General features: G+C 42.9%; 3 protein-coding genes across 4 annotated transcripts; 2 read left to right on the plus strand and 1 right to left on the minus strand.

Annotated features, from left to right (window-relative positions):
- Window positions 1-22: 22 nt before the first annotated feature.
- Pak3 (p21 (RAC1) activated kinase 3) lies at window positions 23-9,195 on the minus strand. 2 transcript variants are annotated; one of them, XM_017149036.3, is made up of 3 exons: window positions 8,654-9,195; window positions 6,297-8,584; window positions 23-2,121 (listed from the first exon to the last, which is right to left on the minus strand). In XM_017149036.3, exon 2 carries the CDS (start codon window positions 8,250-8,252, stop codon window positions 6,546-6,548), a length of 1,707 nt encoding a protein of 568 aa, XP_017004525.2. In that variant the 5' UTR covers window positions 8,253-8,584; window positions 8,654-9,195; the 3' UTR covers window positions 23-2,121; window positions 6,297-6,545. The 2 variants fall into 2 exon arrangements, with proteins under 2 accessions (XP_017004525.2, XP_044249955.1); XM_044394020.2 differs by having other exon boundaries at window positions 6,297-9,195.
- A 378-nt stretch (window positions 9,196-9,573) lies between these two features.
- On the plus strand, window positions 9,574-11,372 carry LOC108062387 (trypsin-4). Its single transcript, XM_017149042.3, has 3 exons — window positions 9,574-10,402; window positions 11,065-11,105; window positions 11,171-11,372. Exons 1-3 carry the CDS (start codon window positions 9,789-9,791, stop codon window positions 11,320-11,322), a joined length of 807 nt encoding a protein of 268 aa, XP_017004531.2. The 5' UTR covers window positions 9,574-9,788; the 3' UTR covers window positions 11,323-11,372.
- A 283-nt stretch (window positions 11,373-11,655) lies between these two features.
- Window positions 11,656-13,785, plus strand: LOC108062386 (glycerophosphodiester phosphodiesterase 1). Its single transcript, XM_017149040.3, has 6 exons — window positions 11,656-11,890; window positions 11,949-12,268; window positions 12,364-12,512; window positions 12,568-12,772; window positions 12,831-13,006; window positions 13,063-13,785. Exons 2-6 carry the CDS (start codon window positions 11,960-11,962, stop codon window positions 13,214-13,216), a joined length of 993 nt encoding a protein of 330 aa, XP_017004529.1. The 5' UTR covers window positions 11,656-11,890; window positions 11,949-11,959; the 3' UTR covers window positions 13,217-13,785.
- The last annotated feature ends 2 nt before the right edge of the window (window positions 13,786-13,787 follow it).

Here is a 13,787-nt window from a genome sequence, read left to right on the forward strand (position 1 = left end):
ATATATATATTAAACAAAGTGCTTTGGTAGAATAAGTAAATAACGATATATTTAACAACACAAAATAAAAATTACAGTGCAAGGTAAACTAAATACATACAATTGTGAGGGGCCAACTTCAATGATCGAAGTGGATGGGGACTAAATTGCAAAATAAATCTAAATAATGGTAGAATATACGAATACGACTTAGGTTCCAAGCAAACTAAATGTGCGCACATAAAACATAAAACTTATTGTGGGATTTGCTCTTTGAATTTAAGCGATCGATAAAGCGCTAATGTATCGTTATTGTTTCTCCGCTCCTTTAAATATCTAGATCCTCGCATTATTTATCATACTGTTTACGTTTATTTTGGCAAGTCGGGTCTTGACCTTGCGCATTAATATGCATTTTGTATTTTAACTACGTTTAAGTTTAATTGAAATAGAGCCAATTCTTTTAGTGTATATTAATATAATTACGAATCGATCAAAATTGATGTCAGCTTCTTCTTTCTCCTATTCGTCACTTTACAATTGCAATAAAAGTTGCGTATAAAAAATTATGCTACCTTTTGTTGTTCTTTGTTTGGTTTGAAGACTTGTGTTTCATTTACATTTACGTTATTAATTGCAATATTTGCGTTCGTCTTAAATGCGTTTGCGAATATGTAATGTCGGGTATGTCTCGGATTCCAAAAAGGCCATCTAAGCCCCATTTCTACTGCCCCTAAATACTCTCCGTTCGTTGCCTTGCCTAATACTCATTTAAGCTAAACTAGGAAAATCAAGTAAATTTTCGATTAATAGTTAAGCTCTTTAAAAATTATGAATGCATAATTGTAGGCCAAATATTGGGTTTTCGTTTCGTATATAAAATTTAACTATGAACCGATCTGCAGCAGCAGCAATCCATTGCCTACTAATATCAGAATTGCAAGTAAAAGATAGTCCCTATCGGTATGTGTATATATTAACAGTTAAAGAAAGCTAACACCGGCTGGCAGAAGAACCTCGAATGTACCCTTTTTGTTCCGCCTTCGTTGTGTTTCGGTAAAATATCTGTAGTGTGTAACTTCCTATACTTTTTGAATAAATCTTGTGGTGGGAAATAGCATTGAATATTTAACTAAAAAAGAAGTGGGAAAAAGAAAAACCTATTTTGTATAGGGTGTTGATTACTCTCTCTCCAAGATATACTATTCAGCAATTGACATTGCTTTTAATTCCCGTTGGGACTAGGTTTAGTGTACGAATACCACTTCTATATGCATATACTCCCTTTAGGGATATTTCTTAGTTTCAGTACCTCACTTTAGCTTTGACACACACATTACCGCGTTAAATAACATCTCTATTTTGATAGGGTTCAATTTTCTTGGTGCGTATGGCAAATATCTCGGGGAAGGAACAAGGATGTCTATTTAAATCTGTTCTTTTGTGGCGTTTTGGTTAGTCTTAAGTTTGTACTAATTAAAATGGAATATCAAACATTTTTCCCTCAATCCCGTCAACACTGCGATTATCAAATATCAGCTAATATACAAGGTCCGGCTAGCTGTCTAATTAGTTTTCTGTTGCATTGATATCTGTATTCTATGGGAAATGCATAAATTGTGGAGATAATTTTGCTGTTGCTGGTGTGTCGCTTGCTGCTGCTAGCTCTCTAGTCCTAATGGCACTTGTTACACTCATTTCGACTTGCTATAATTATCGCCCTCATTTTTGTTTTGATTTTTTTTTGTTTTTTGGTAATTTACAACAAGTATTGCATGTTCTCTGTTTAGGGTTTGTTTGCACTTACTGACTACGACGAATTTTATAATGAATCGCATAATGCAGATTTGATAAAATCGCTTAAATCACAATTATGTATATATACGGGTATATAAAGAGTAATCAAACTTATGTCACTACAGTTAATAATACAGTATCTATATCATATGTGCGTGTTTGTGTGCGTCCTCACATATACATATGCCATGTACGAAGTAAGCTAATTTGCCATAGGACAATCTAATCTAAGCGATAACCCCCGCCCCTCTGCCTCTGAGCGATGCGATATGGATCCACGGTTTTGCGACGGTTTCCTTCGAGTTTTCCGGCGTCTGCTCATCTCTCTGCCCTCGCTGTCTCGTGCTGCAAAAAATAGATAAAAAACGATGGTTATTTATTGTTTGTAAGTTTCCAGGTCGGACTGCTGAACTGCAGCCGAGAAAAGGGGCAAGACGAGAAGAGCGTAGCGAATAATTAACACATCGACCTCTAATAATTGCCATCACCCTGGAATACGTTTATGGGCAAAAGAATGTACTATAATGAGCACGGAAATAGTTAAATGCAATGAATACAGAGTACAATAAATTCCTAAATCAAAACTGATGTTTGGTAAAAATTAAAGCTTAAATCATCCATGTATTATGAGTGCCGAAAGCCTCAGATATATTTATCTATAATTACCCAATGACGTATGTAAAAAAATATATGTTTCATAAGAATACAACTTTTTATTGTTTTAAAAATACTTTTTTTTGCTGGTTTGATTCATAACTTTAGAGATTATTCAGCATAGCGAAGCTCAATTTACTAGAAAACTTTAAGGGGAATTTTGGTCAATTGGTCCTAATACCTTGAAGTCGAGTGTTAGTTCGAAAACACAATTTGTTCGGAAAGAGCAAGGCAAAGTGAACTAATCAAACAACTGTTCCGTTATCGGCGGGCCCCTTATCAGCGCATTTGATACAATCAGCTGATTAGCTGGCCAAAGAAGTCGTTAAAAATAGATCGTTACACTCACGACAGGTGGTGGGTGGTAGGCCCTTGTGCTGGGGGCGTTGAGGTGGAGGTCAGGTGGACTGCATATTATTATTATTAATGCATTATCAGTGCCACTTTTATGGCGCCCCATTCGATGGGTTATTTCAGGGGGTATCTGCATAATCTTTTGGCGTCGTTCGCCCGTTTTGTTCGTCCGCCTCCCCCGCACATGATCTCTCTGTTGTTGAAAAGAACTATTGTTATGCCATGGGAGAGCGGAGCACGTCAATTATCAACACAATAATTGTTTATATTTATCAGCATGTGAAGCGGCACCCGTTGCAAAGTCACGCTTCGATTTCAATGAAATGCGGCCTGCCGAGCACTTCCAGTTTTCCCCACAATTTTCCTTTGACGAAATCAGAAACGAGAAGAACAGTCACTCAGAAAAATATATTTCTATTATTTAAAGAAATTATTTTAAGAATATGATTTGTTCTATTAAAATATATGGGGTTTATAAAAATTAAATAATGTTATATCATTTTGCCCAATTAATTTTTATGCTAATAATAATAATTAAATGAAATGCTTGTATCTCAACCAAGTGAACATGTAAAATCATCAAATGAGTCATCAAAAATTACAAGTTTTCTCTCTGTGTAGCTGATAGTTGGCTGGCAGGCAAATGAGAGCGCGTTCCAGATGCAAAGAAGTTCACTCGTGGATCGTGTACCAATGCATGTACACATTACATTACAATCCACTGAGTCTCACCGCAAAAATATATATTTTTATTGCGAGTGTACTTGCAGCGAGTACGTGAGTGTGAGTGTGTGTGAGTGGATGAGTATGTCGCAGGCATTGGAAACTCTGACTGACAAAACATTCGTTCGCAAATGTTACTAAAGCCAGTGGATTCAGATACAAGTTTAATACACAACCGTGCATTGTTGGTCGGCGTGATCCGACCGGGGTGAGAAGTGGGGTGAGGGGAGGTCGTTTACAAACACCCCCCTCAACGCTGGATGGGAAAAATAAGTCGCTGGCGCAAAGTAATGAATGAATCATCTAAAATTCCGCATAGCTACCAAACAACAACTTGTGTGGTTCAATAAACGAAACACTCACACACGCAGACATTCGGCCGAAAAACCTTTCGAGCAAGGTGAAATTATCATTCGGCGGCGCCATTCCAAATCGAACTATATGTGAGTGGTTTAGTCATTATTTCTGGGTCTTGGGGCGTCGCTCGCTAGACCATTTTCAAATGACTCTGGGGATTCACGAGGCCCTTTCACTCACTAACGCACACATGGCTACACAGACAGAAATCTTGATGATATAGTTAGAGTTTATGAACATCAATTTGAAGTAGATATCGGATTTGTTACTTGTTAAGCTGGTAAATTATAAAATATCATGTAAGATGATTTTTGAATACTCTATCATTTGAATTTGTGTGTTATCTCACGCAACAAAATATGGAATTCATGTTAATTTAGCACTATTAAAACAAAATTTAATACGTTTTCTTCTGTGTATCGAGTTGTACTTTGGCCCCAGCATCGAGGTTCCACGCCCAGAAGCCAGAATGGAAAACGAAGAAAATGTTTCAGTTTTTGCGAAATTCCTGTGCACAGCTCTTTCCCCCTCTTTCCAGTATTTCCAGCATTCAAGATTTCAATATCCGCAAGTAAGCAAATCCATCGCACTCTCTCACTCCCTCTCCCGCAAAACGGAAAGCAAAAGTATGCGCCAGTAATATAAACAAATAAAGAGCCTAGAGATCCGGTAGAAGTTGGGGAAGAAGTCAGGGGCGGCCACAGGAGGGGTTAACAGAGGATATCCTCCTTAAGTTTTCCTAATAAAAATAATTGTACGACCAAATCTTTAAATTATGCCAACTGCTTCCCTACAGAACCTACCCCTTGAAATTCCGTGCTTGATCCGCCACTGGAAAATGCAGAGACAGTGCATCACAATGGAGGGGAAGAGACCAGGCAAAAGTGGGAGTGGGAGAGAGTAAAAATAGCGCAGCCAAGTCGCGACGTCGCCATCCCCCCTCTCGCTTGCTCCAGCAGCAGAAGCAATTAAGTTGAGTAAGTGGGAGGGCGACCGAAGATGCAGAAGAAGAACCTCAAGAGAGCGAATGAGATAGGGGGTGAGCGGGAGCAGGAGAACCGCCATCAGAATCAATTATACACACTCTCATTCTTTGTGCTACACACACTTTGAGTTGACTCCACTTTCGCTCTCTCACTCTCTCCCTCCTCCACAGAACTTTCACGATCCAAGTTTATATTTTTTTTTTAGCTTTGCTTATCACATCGAAAATGGACGAAAATTGTTCTAAGAATTTGATAAATTCCGCTCCGATTTATGGACTGCCTGGGGGAATTACAATAGCACTTATACACTGTGTTGTACTCGACTGATAAGGCCAATACAAATGCACTCCGCCTAGCGTAGGTGCTTCGCTGTCTGTGTGTTTGTATGAATTAAAGTTTCTTTATTATGATGTATGAATATATTTTGGCCAGACAAAGCGATATTCCAAACAGGAAATGCGAACAAGCGTGTTAAATTGCGTACTTAGTTGTTGTTTGCTGTTGCTGCCGTAGCGGCTTCTTTCTTTTTTCGTCCATTGTCAGTTTTCAATGGGGATGTCTTGTGCAAAAACTCTGCACGTAATATACGTAATAGGTGTGCCAACCGAAAGAGAGAAAAAACGAGTGCAACTGAATAACGGCATATGCTCTGGGGAAGAGTAATTTCAAATAGGAGAAACCCTAATTTATTTTTGGGAATATCCCTTAGAAAAATACTTTGGATATGACATTCAACAGAACATTGAGCTGGGATGATTTCCTGATTTCGGAAAATTTTAAAACGGAATATGTATATTAAAATAAAGTTTAAGTGCATATTATATGTATTTTTTAAAATTTAAATGAATAACATCGCGTAAATAAACAAATTTATCATCATAATAACATTTGAATCATTATAAAAAATGATGTTTTTAAAGATCAAATGCTATTTAAAACTTGATTTAAATGTTGAGTCATAAAAAATACAAAAAGAGAAAAAAGAATGTTTTGCCAAATGACTTTCTAACTCTGTTTTGAGTAGTTTGACACTAATTTCATTATGTTTTCATCATCTCGCTAGCATATCTGATCACTGGGGCGTTTCAATTGGCCGAGTTAAATATTCCCTTTCCTAGGCATAAAAGCAAAGAAACCAATCAAGAGACAAAAACCTCGTGCACTTCGTAACCTTGATCGAATTTAATCTGTTGTTCGAACCGAAGCCAGTTACTGATTAAGAGAGTCAAGATAGTGAACTATCGCCGTTTTGGGTCTAGGTCTTTGACAAAATTCAGACAACGCCGGTGAAACTAACCCATCGGCCAATAAACCGACCGACAGCCTCTGTTTCCACATGTGCGATTGCGAAAAGGTTTCCGTTGAAATGGATATATCGCTTCGCTTGAATAATGAGCTCGGCTGAGCTACCTGGGATCGGATCGGGTATTCAAAAGCGGGACTTACCTGTTTGTCGAAGGGGAGTGGCCGGGTCCTAGTCCTGCGCTCTTGCTATTTCTACGGTTGTACACACTACAAAGACTACGATCAGCATTCTGTTCCAGTTCCATTTCCAGTTCCGGTTTCGTCCACGACCACGTTCACACAAAACAAATTTACATTGAAAACTCATTATACACACGGGGCAGATCCCGAACCCGATTCCGATCCCGATCACGCGTAGAGCAGCCTGGCCGTCCGGTGATTGCACATCAACTATACGTTGCGTCGGAGCACCTTCTTGGCGGCCTTGATGTTGGGCACCAGGGCCTTGACCTCGCTGCAGTCGTTGAGGAACGGATGGCTAAGTAGCTCGTCGGCGGTGGCCCTCCGGTCGACCTCCACCTGGAGGCAGCGGTCGAGGAAGTCCTGCAGATTGGGACTGAGCTTGTCCCAGCTCTTGATATCCGGCCGCCCATTGGCGGCGATCAGGTAGAGGGCGCGGAGCGGAGTCTCGTACAGATAGGGCGGTTGGCCCTCGATCATTTCGATGGCCATGATGCCGATGGACCAGATGTCCACCTTCTTGCCGTACTTCTTGCGCGTAACGACCTCGGGCGCCATCCAGTACGGGGTGCCCACCATTGTCTGGCGCTTCTCATCGCCCTCAATGTTGGCGCAGAAGCCAAAGTCCGTCACCTTGACACAGCCATCCATGCCCAGCAGCACATTGTCCGACTTGATGTCCCGATGAATGATGCCCTTGGCGTGCAGGAAACTGATGGCATAGAGCGTCTCGCGGCAAACGCAGGCAATCTGGCGCTCCTTCATCACAGTCTCGGTAACGACATCGGTCAGCGGGCCGCCGTCCATGTACTCCATGACCACCCACAGCTGGTCCTCGGGCTCCAGCAGGTAGGCATCCAGAAAGTTGACCAGGTTCTTGTGGTTGAAGTCTTTGAGCACCCGGATTTCGGTGAGTATGAGATCCTTGGAGGACTGGTTCTTCATGTCGATCGTCTTGACGGCCACCTGCGATTCGTTCTGCAAATCGCCGGCGATGAAGACAATGCCGGAGGCTCCCTTGCCCACCTCTTGGGTGGTCTTGTAGCGCTCCCTCGGATCCTCGGGATTGCAAATGGCCCGCAGCTCGTCGTAGATCTCGGCATCGGTCTTCTGGGCCCGCTTCTCCTTGGAGCGACGCAGTATGGTCTCGTCTGGGTTGTCATCGGCCTCCTGGGCTCCACCACCGGCTGGCTTTATAATAATAGTGTCCGTGTTGATCTTGTGCTGATTCTCGGAGTCCTCCTCCGTGCGAAGGTCCGAGGTGCGTGAGAACTTCTGGGTTACGCGAGGCTTCGGCTTGATTTGCGGCTTGGGCGGCATGGTGTGTGGTGATTTCTTGGGCGGCACCGGTGGTGGCTCCTGTGGTGCCGCCTTCAGCGTCTCCCGATGCTCCAGATTGGACTTGAGCTCCTTGAACACCTCCTCCAAAGCGTCCAGCCGAACCGCCGACTGCTGGCTGCTGTCGTTGATGCTGCTGCTGTTGCTGTTGCCCGCCGAGGAGCCGCAGCCGCTGCTGCTCTCCGTTTCCGTGGCCGTCGAGTTGCCATCGTCATCGGACTTCTCGGGATCCTGCGACTTGTGCTTGTTCTTGTAGTTGACATAGTTGTCGATCTCCTTGGACTCCTCGTGGATGACGTCCTCGGTGATGAAGGGCTTGAAGACCTCGTTCTCCTTCTTCTTGATCGAGTAGTTGTAGTACTTGACGGCATGGTAGGCGGCATCGGGATTCTTGTCCTGCTCGTCGCGGGTGATCTGCTGGTTCATCAGGCGGACCCAGGGCGCTGGAAGGCCTTCCAGGTCGCCCGTCTGCTGGTTGTGCGAGACATGGAAGTGCCGCTGGAAGTTGGTGGGTGCACCGATCTCGGAGATCGATCCCCCGTCGCCGCCCTTCTTCTTGAACCACTTGGTGAAGCTCATCTTGCTCTCTCTCGTTCCCTTTGTTGTTCGTGGGGATTTTCTTTTTAATGCGTTTAGTTACGCTCGACTTGGAAAATTCTAAACGTTCAGCGGTTTTGTTGTTGTTTGAATTTAGTATTGTTACTGTTACTCAAGCCACCACTCTCGCTCTCGCTCACGCTCTCTTTATCTCTATCTCCTTCTCGCTCTCACTGAACCAGCCCGTGAGTCATAAACACATTCACACGCACGCACACTCGTTCGTTCGGCCTGCGCTTTTGTGTCGGTGTGTGCGGGTGTGTGCGAGAGCTCTTCTTATCTCTCTTCTAACTGTAGCTGTAGTTTCTTTCGCTCTACGAAAACGCAGAAGATTTTCACTTTTTATTGGCCCCACTCGCTTCGCTAATTATTAATTTAGCTACCTTAATTTATTCAGCAAATCACCAGTTTTCAATTGCTTTGCTCGACACACAAAGGCGGACGCGGACACGAACACGCACACATCTCGAAGTCGGACACAAAAGGAGTGGCCGTCGCAGTCTTCTTCTTCCACTGTCTGTTGTTGTTGTTGTTCTTGTTGCGGGTCGAAAACTCCCTTCCCGTTTTCATTAGCCCTTCCAGGGTGCCATGACTATACGGCAGTTAATCGTTTATTTTGGTTTTTCGGCCGCTTTAACTCGAGAGCTGCAACCAATAACTTCTTTTGGATTTTCCCCTTCGATTCGCTGCAATCGCACTGCTGCACTCGGCCTGCTATTGCTGTCGCCCTCGCACCAGAGTAGCGCCGACAAATGAGTTACGTATACGATGTAAATATATTTTCTACTAGTTAACACAGCGTAAAATGGTTTTTGCTCGCGGACTCCAGCTGCTTTTTTGCTTAACAATTTTATGTTTTTTAACACGAGCCGAAAAACAAGCGCGCGTGTGTAATTCTTGAAAATTGCAGACTCAGTATGACCGCAGCCCAATCGTTCAGATATACCAGCCAGAGGGACCATTTATTTAAGTATCGATTGAATCCTGGAACTATCGATATTTAACGTTAGTTTCAGTATATTTTTTAATTTTTCAAACCGTTATTTCAGCAATTAAAAAAAAAATTGAAAACGAAATATTTTTTTTTTTAATTTATTCTATGGTTAAGATTAGGGATCTTCCTTTGTGTTCTGTTGTTCAAGGTTCAATCAAAATGGTTTGTGAATTATTTACATACTTGCGAATTGAAAAGGAAATCGGATTTAAGAAATCCTCTAGAAGGACCAAAATGGGTTAGCCCCATCAGTTTTTGTTAACCTTCTCCCACATATCCCCCATGGTCTTGCCGGAAGTTCATTGCCGTCGTCAGCGCTGTAAACAGTAATAAAATCACAGAATCTGGAAGATAGGCAGAGAAAAAACCCAACCGACAATGGTTAATTACGGGCAACGGCGCAGCTTCAACAGAAATCGTGTACCCCGCTAGATAACGGCAATGATTGATAAAACGCCAGCGAATATATCGACTTACGGATTCCGAAGGCTGGTTAGTTTCCACTCGTCCGCACTCGCAGCGAAATGCAAAAGCCTCGAGTTCTGATCGTGCTCCTCCTGCTGGCTGGGATCCATCTGATCCTGGAAGCATCCCGCGTAGAAGCGGCCACCAAAAGGCAGCCGGTCAGTCGGATTGTCAACGGACGCGAAGCGCGGGAGGGCGAGTTCCCATACCAATTGTCGCTGCGCCGCCAAACAGTTCACATCTGCGGCGCCTCAATCCTGGCCAGCAACTGGGCCATCACCGCCGCCCACTGCGTCGACGGCCATGAGCAGCAGCCGCGGGAGTTCACCCTGCGACAGGGCAGCATCATGCGGTCCACGGGCGGAAGCGTCCAGCCGGTGAAGGCCATCCACAAGCATCCGGCCTACGATCGGGCGGACATGAACTTCGACGTGGCCCTTTTGCGAACGGCGGACAAGGCACTCAGCTCGCCGCTGGGCAAAGTGGCGCCCATTCGACTGCCCGCCGTGGGGGAGGCCATCTCGGATAGCGTGCCTGCCATCGTATCCGGCTGGGGACACATGAGCACCACCAATCCCGTCCTTTCGCCGGTTCTCAAGAGCACCACGGTGATGACGGTCAACCAGGAGAGGTGCCACAACGATCTGCGACGTCACGGAGGAGTCACCGAAGCGTAAGAACCATCATTTCCAGTCATCATTATCACTCATCAGTATAAAGACGAATTAAAGACGAATTTTAATGATATTATTTTCGACCACAAAATGCTTTTTTACCTGAACAAATTTGTCTAGACAAATGTAGGCCGCTTTAAAATGCGAATTGCCTGTTGTTCCTTTATTGAAATTTTTACGTTTGAGAGATCCATGTAGAGTTAATCTTGTTTTTTATTGTTGAACTAAAAAATAGTTGTGTTAATTGATATTTCTTTTCTTGTGTGAACGTATCACAATTTTTTCAGAATAATATAATTTTTATAGCAGCTTTACTTGCTTTTCATACAGCTACAAATCCATATTATTTCGGGACAGAAAATTGTTTCTTACAAGAACAAAATAAGAATTTGTCTATAAAAAATATATGCTGCTTTAAAAAGTGTATTTACCTATTGTGCCTTTATTGCCATTTTTACGTTTAATAGATCTTAGTTATCCCAAAAGTTTCTAACTTAATTGATTTCCGTTTTGGGTGAACCTATCAATATTGGTTCAGATTAAAATAATATCAGCAATTTAACTTGGCTTGCTTTTGATACAGCTGCAGATCCATTTATGCATCTTACAATTTTTTAGAAAATTAAGAATTTAATTCTCAAATCAAACACCAATCTTCCAGAATGTTCTGTGCGGCTGCCAGAAACACAGACGCATGTCAAGGTGAGTGAGATAAATGATTAATCTCCTGGTTGATAATAAAACACCAAAGCTGTTCGTTCTTGCAGGTGATAGCGGAGGTCCGATTAGCGCCCAAGGAACCCTCATTGGAATAGTATCCTGGGGAGTTGGCTGCGCGGATCCCTACTATCCGGGAGTCTATACACGCCTGGCCCACCCGACTATTCGCCGCTGGATACGCCTGCTCACAAAGTTGTAGATTTGTAGCTAATTATATGGAAACAATACATGAAAATTCTACTGCATAAATTAGTTGAACTATTTATTTCAAAATTCACTAATTATTGTGTAAATATTGGGAAAGTACAATTTTTTATTAGAAGTATTCATGGCTACATAAATACAGTTTCAAAAAGGCGCGCCTTCACATATAATAACTCATTATATTAATCTAATTTTTATTCTATCAGTATACGCTTGTTTTGCTTTCTATTTGTTTGAACTTTCGTTGTTTTACCGGGTTTTTATCGATAGAACTTAGTATTTTCGATATTTAAATCGGAATAGCTGGGAGAGAAGAAGAAGAGAGGATTTTATCTCTTATCAGCTGTTAGTAGGTACGCTCCTTCTGCAAATTTCAATTGTTTTCTCGGTTATTATTAGTAGTAGCCATTAAATTAGCGATCGCCCTGACTAAAGTAAAGTCTAAGCCGCCTGAGAAAGACAGAAATTGCAGCAGCCCCTAAGGAGCAGTACAGAATCCCAAAGAACCGACGAGGGAGTGGCAAGTGGACCACTAGCGGGTGGCGGCACGCATTCTATTTAGGGTAAGTGGATCTAGGCGCAGACATGAGATACATTTATCCATATATATCCCACCTTTAGTTTTGTGCTGAATGTCCTGCTGGCGTTGGTTGTGGCTGGCTTTAAAGATGATATACCAGCTGCTGTGCGCCTCGGTGAGCCTGATCCTCTTCTGCTTCAATGTCTTCTGGCTCTTCTGCAACCTGGCCATCCCCTGGTGCACACTGACCCTCATTGTCGTCTGCATAGCCTCCAAGTTCGTGAAGTTGCAGCGAAGTCCCAACGAGAAGCGACTCCTTAGCCTTTTGAGCACTCCGGAGGAATGGCCCAGTTACTGGCCCATCGCCAATCGGGCGGCCGGCTTCGATGCACCCGAAAACTCCAAGGCAGCCATTAAGAAGGTGGGTGACGTCACTAGCCGGTGGTTGGCAGCAGCAAGCACAAAAATCAATAACATCCCCTTTTCCACCCTTGCCACCCCCCTAACCAAAAACAGTGCCTCGCACGTGGATATCGAAACGTGCTTCTCGATGCCGGCCTCACGTCCTGCGGCGAAATAGTCGTGGCCAACCCCAAAAAAATCAACGTGGCCCAGCCGCTGGCGGAGTTGCAAAAGCTAAACATCGTGGAGCAGCATCCAATGGGGTAAGCCAATCAATCAACTGGAAATAAATCATCTATATCATGTCATTGCACACAGGTCGCAGTACGAGGCGGAATCGGTGGTCTCCCTGAGGCAATTGTCGGACTTCCTGGAAGCGGAGGCTGCCGAGACCACGGTCTTTCTGCGACTGCACGACACCAGCGCCAGGATGATAGACCAGTTGCAGAAGTTTATGACCACCGACGAGACATTCACTCAGCGCACAATTGTCATTAGTCGTTCGCCACTGGCCATTTATCAGGTGGAACGAGAATTCTTTAATTATCCTTTTCCCAGAACTAATTGTGTACGTTTTACAGCTCCGTAAGCTGAAGCCAGAAATCATTTGCGGTCTATGGCACGAAACCTACTTGTCGCTGGCCATCCTTAAGTCCTCTACACTTATTACCTCAATCTATGGCGCTATCTTTCGCAACATCATTGCTCCCGTGATCGGAATAAGCGTGGTCTTTCTCAGCAAAGATGAGATTAACTTGTAAGTGTTTTGCACTTAACGATGATATTTTAAATATTATATATTTTACTTTGTAGCCACATTGCCGATCTGTGGCGCAACGTGGGCGTCCGTCCAATAGTCTATATGGTGAACTCACCCAACGAGAAGCGATACTTTCAAAAGACCATGAAGATCCAGTATCTAACAGATTCGCTGCGTTCCGAACCGCACCTCCTTATGAAGGCCTAAAAAGATCTCGAGGATCTGAACGAACAAAACGATTTCGATCGACGCACACACTTACACAAACTGTTTGCATTTAGCTGGCAGAGCTTAGCCTTTAAGAAGAACTTATGTACGCATGTGTTTTTGTAGAAGCTTTAGAAAGTATTATCCCCAGTTTACCAGTACCAGTGAGATTGACGATATAATTTAGATAAGATACGTGCTTTACTTTTTATTAGCTGAAGCTTTTTGACGTCCTGATTTATTTATTTTGTTATTTATGAATTTATTGTGTTTACCAATTACTGCTTTATTTTATACGAAAATGTTCTCAAAGTTTGCATAGACTCGATGTACAATATTTGTCTACTAATGTACGCCTTATATGGTGTATGTTTTTTGGATGTGCTATAAATGTATACAAACACCCAGCTTTTCTATGATTCCCCCCTGTTACCCAAATACCAAAAGTAATCAATCAAAAACCCAGCATTAGATATACGTCTATACCAAAAACCAGAATTAATAAAAACTACATTTAATTATGATGATAAAACGAAATAAAGATGATTGCAACGATTGATTTAAATTCACA

This window comes from Drosophila takahashii, chromosome 3R, assembly GCF_030179915.1.
Source record: "Drosophila takahashii strain IR98-3 E-12201 chromosome 3R, DtakHiC1v2, whole genome shotgun sequence".
NCBI classification, from domain to species: Eukaryota; Metazoa; Arthropoda; class Insecta; order Diptera; family Drosophilidae; genus Drosophila; species Drosophila takahashii.

Excerpts from the sequence above, each read along its gene's own strand:
- Pak3 (XM_017149036.3), bottom strand. The coding sequence starts at position 8,252 with ATGAGCTTCACCAAGTGGTTCAAGAAGAAGGGCGGCGACGGGGGATCG.
- LOC108062387 (XM_017149042.3), top strand. The coding sequence starts at position 9,789 with ATGCAAAAGCCTCGAGTTCTGATCGTGCTCCTCCTGCTGGCTGGGATC. Across the intron at positions 10,403-11,064 it reads CACGGAGGAGTCACCGAAGC|AATGTTCTGTGCGGCTGCCA; the intron begins GTAAGAACCATC and ends CCAATCTTCCAG. Across the intron at positions 11,106-11,170 it reads AAACACAGACGCATGTCAAG|GTGATAGCGGAGGTCCGATT; the intron begins GTGAGTGAGATA and ends TCGTTCTTGCAG.
- LOC108062386 (XM_017149040.3), top strand. The coding sequence starts at position 11,960 with ATGTCCTGCTGGCGTTGGTTGTGGCTGGCTTTAAAGATGATATACCAG. Across the intron at positions 12,513-12,567 it reads GTGGAGCAGCATCCAATGGG|GTCGCAGTACGAGGCGGAAT; the intron begins GTAAGCCAATCA and ends CATTGCACACAG. Across the intron at positions 12,773-12,830 it reads CGCCACTGGCCATTTATCAG|CTCCGTAAGCTGAAGCCAGA; the intron begins GTGGAACGAGAA and ends TACGTTTTACAG.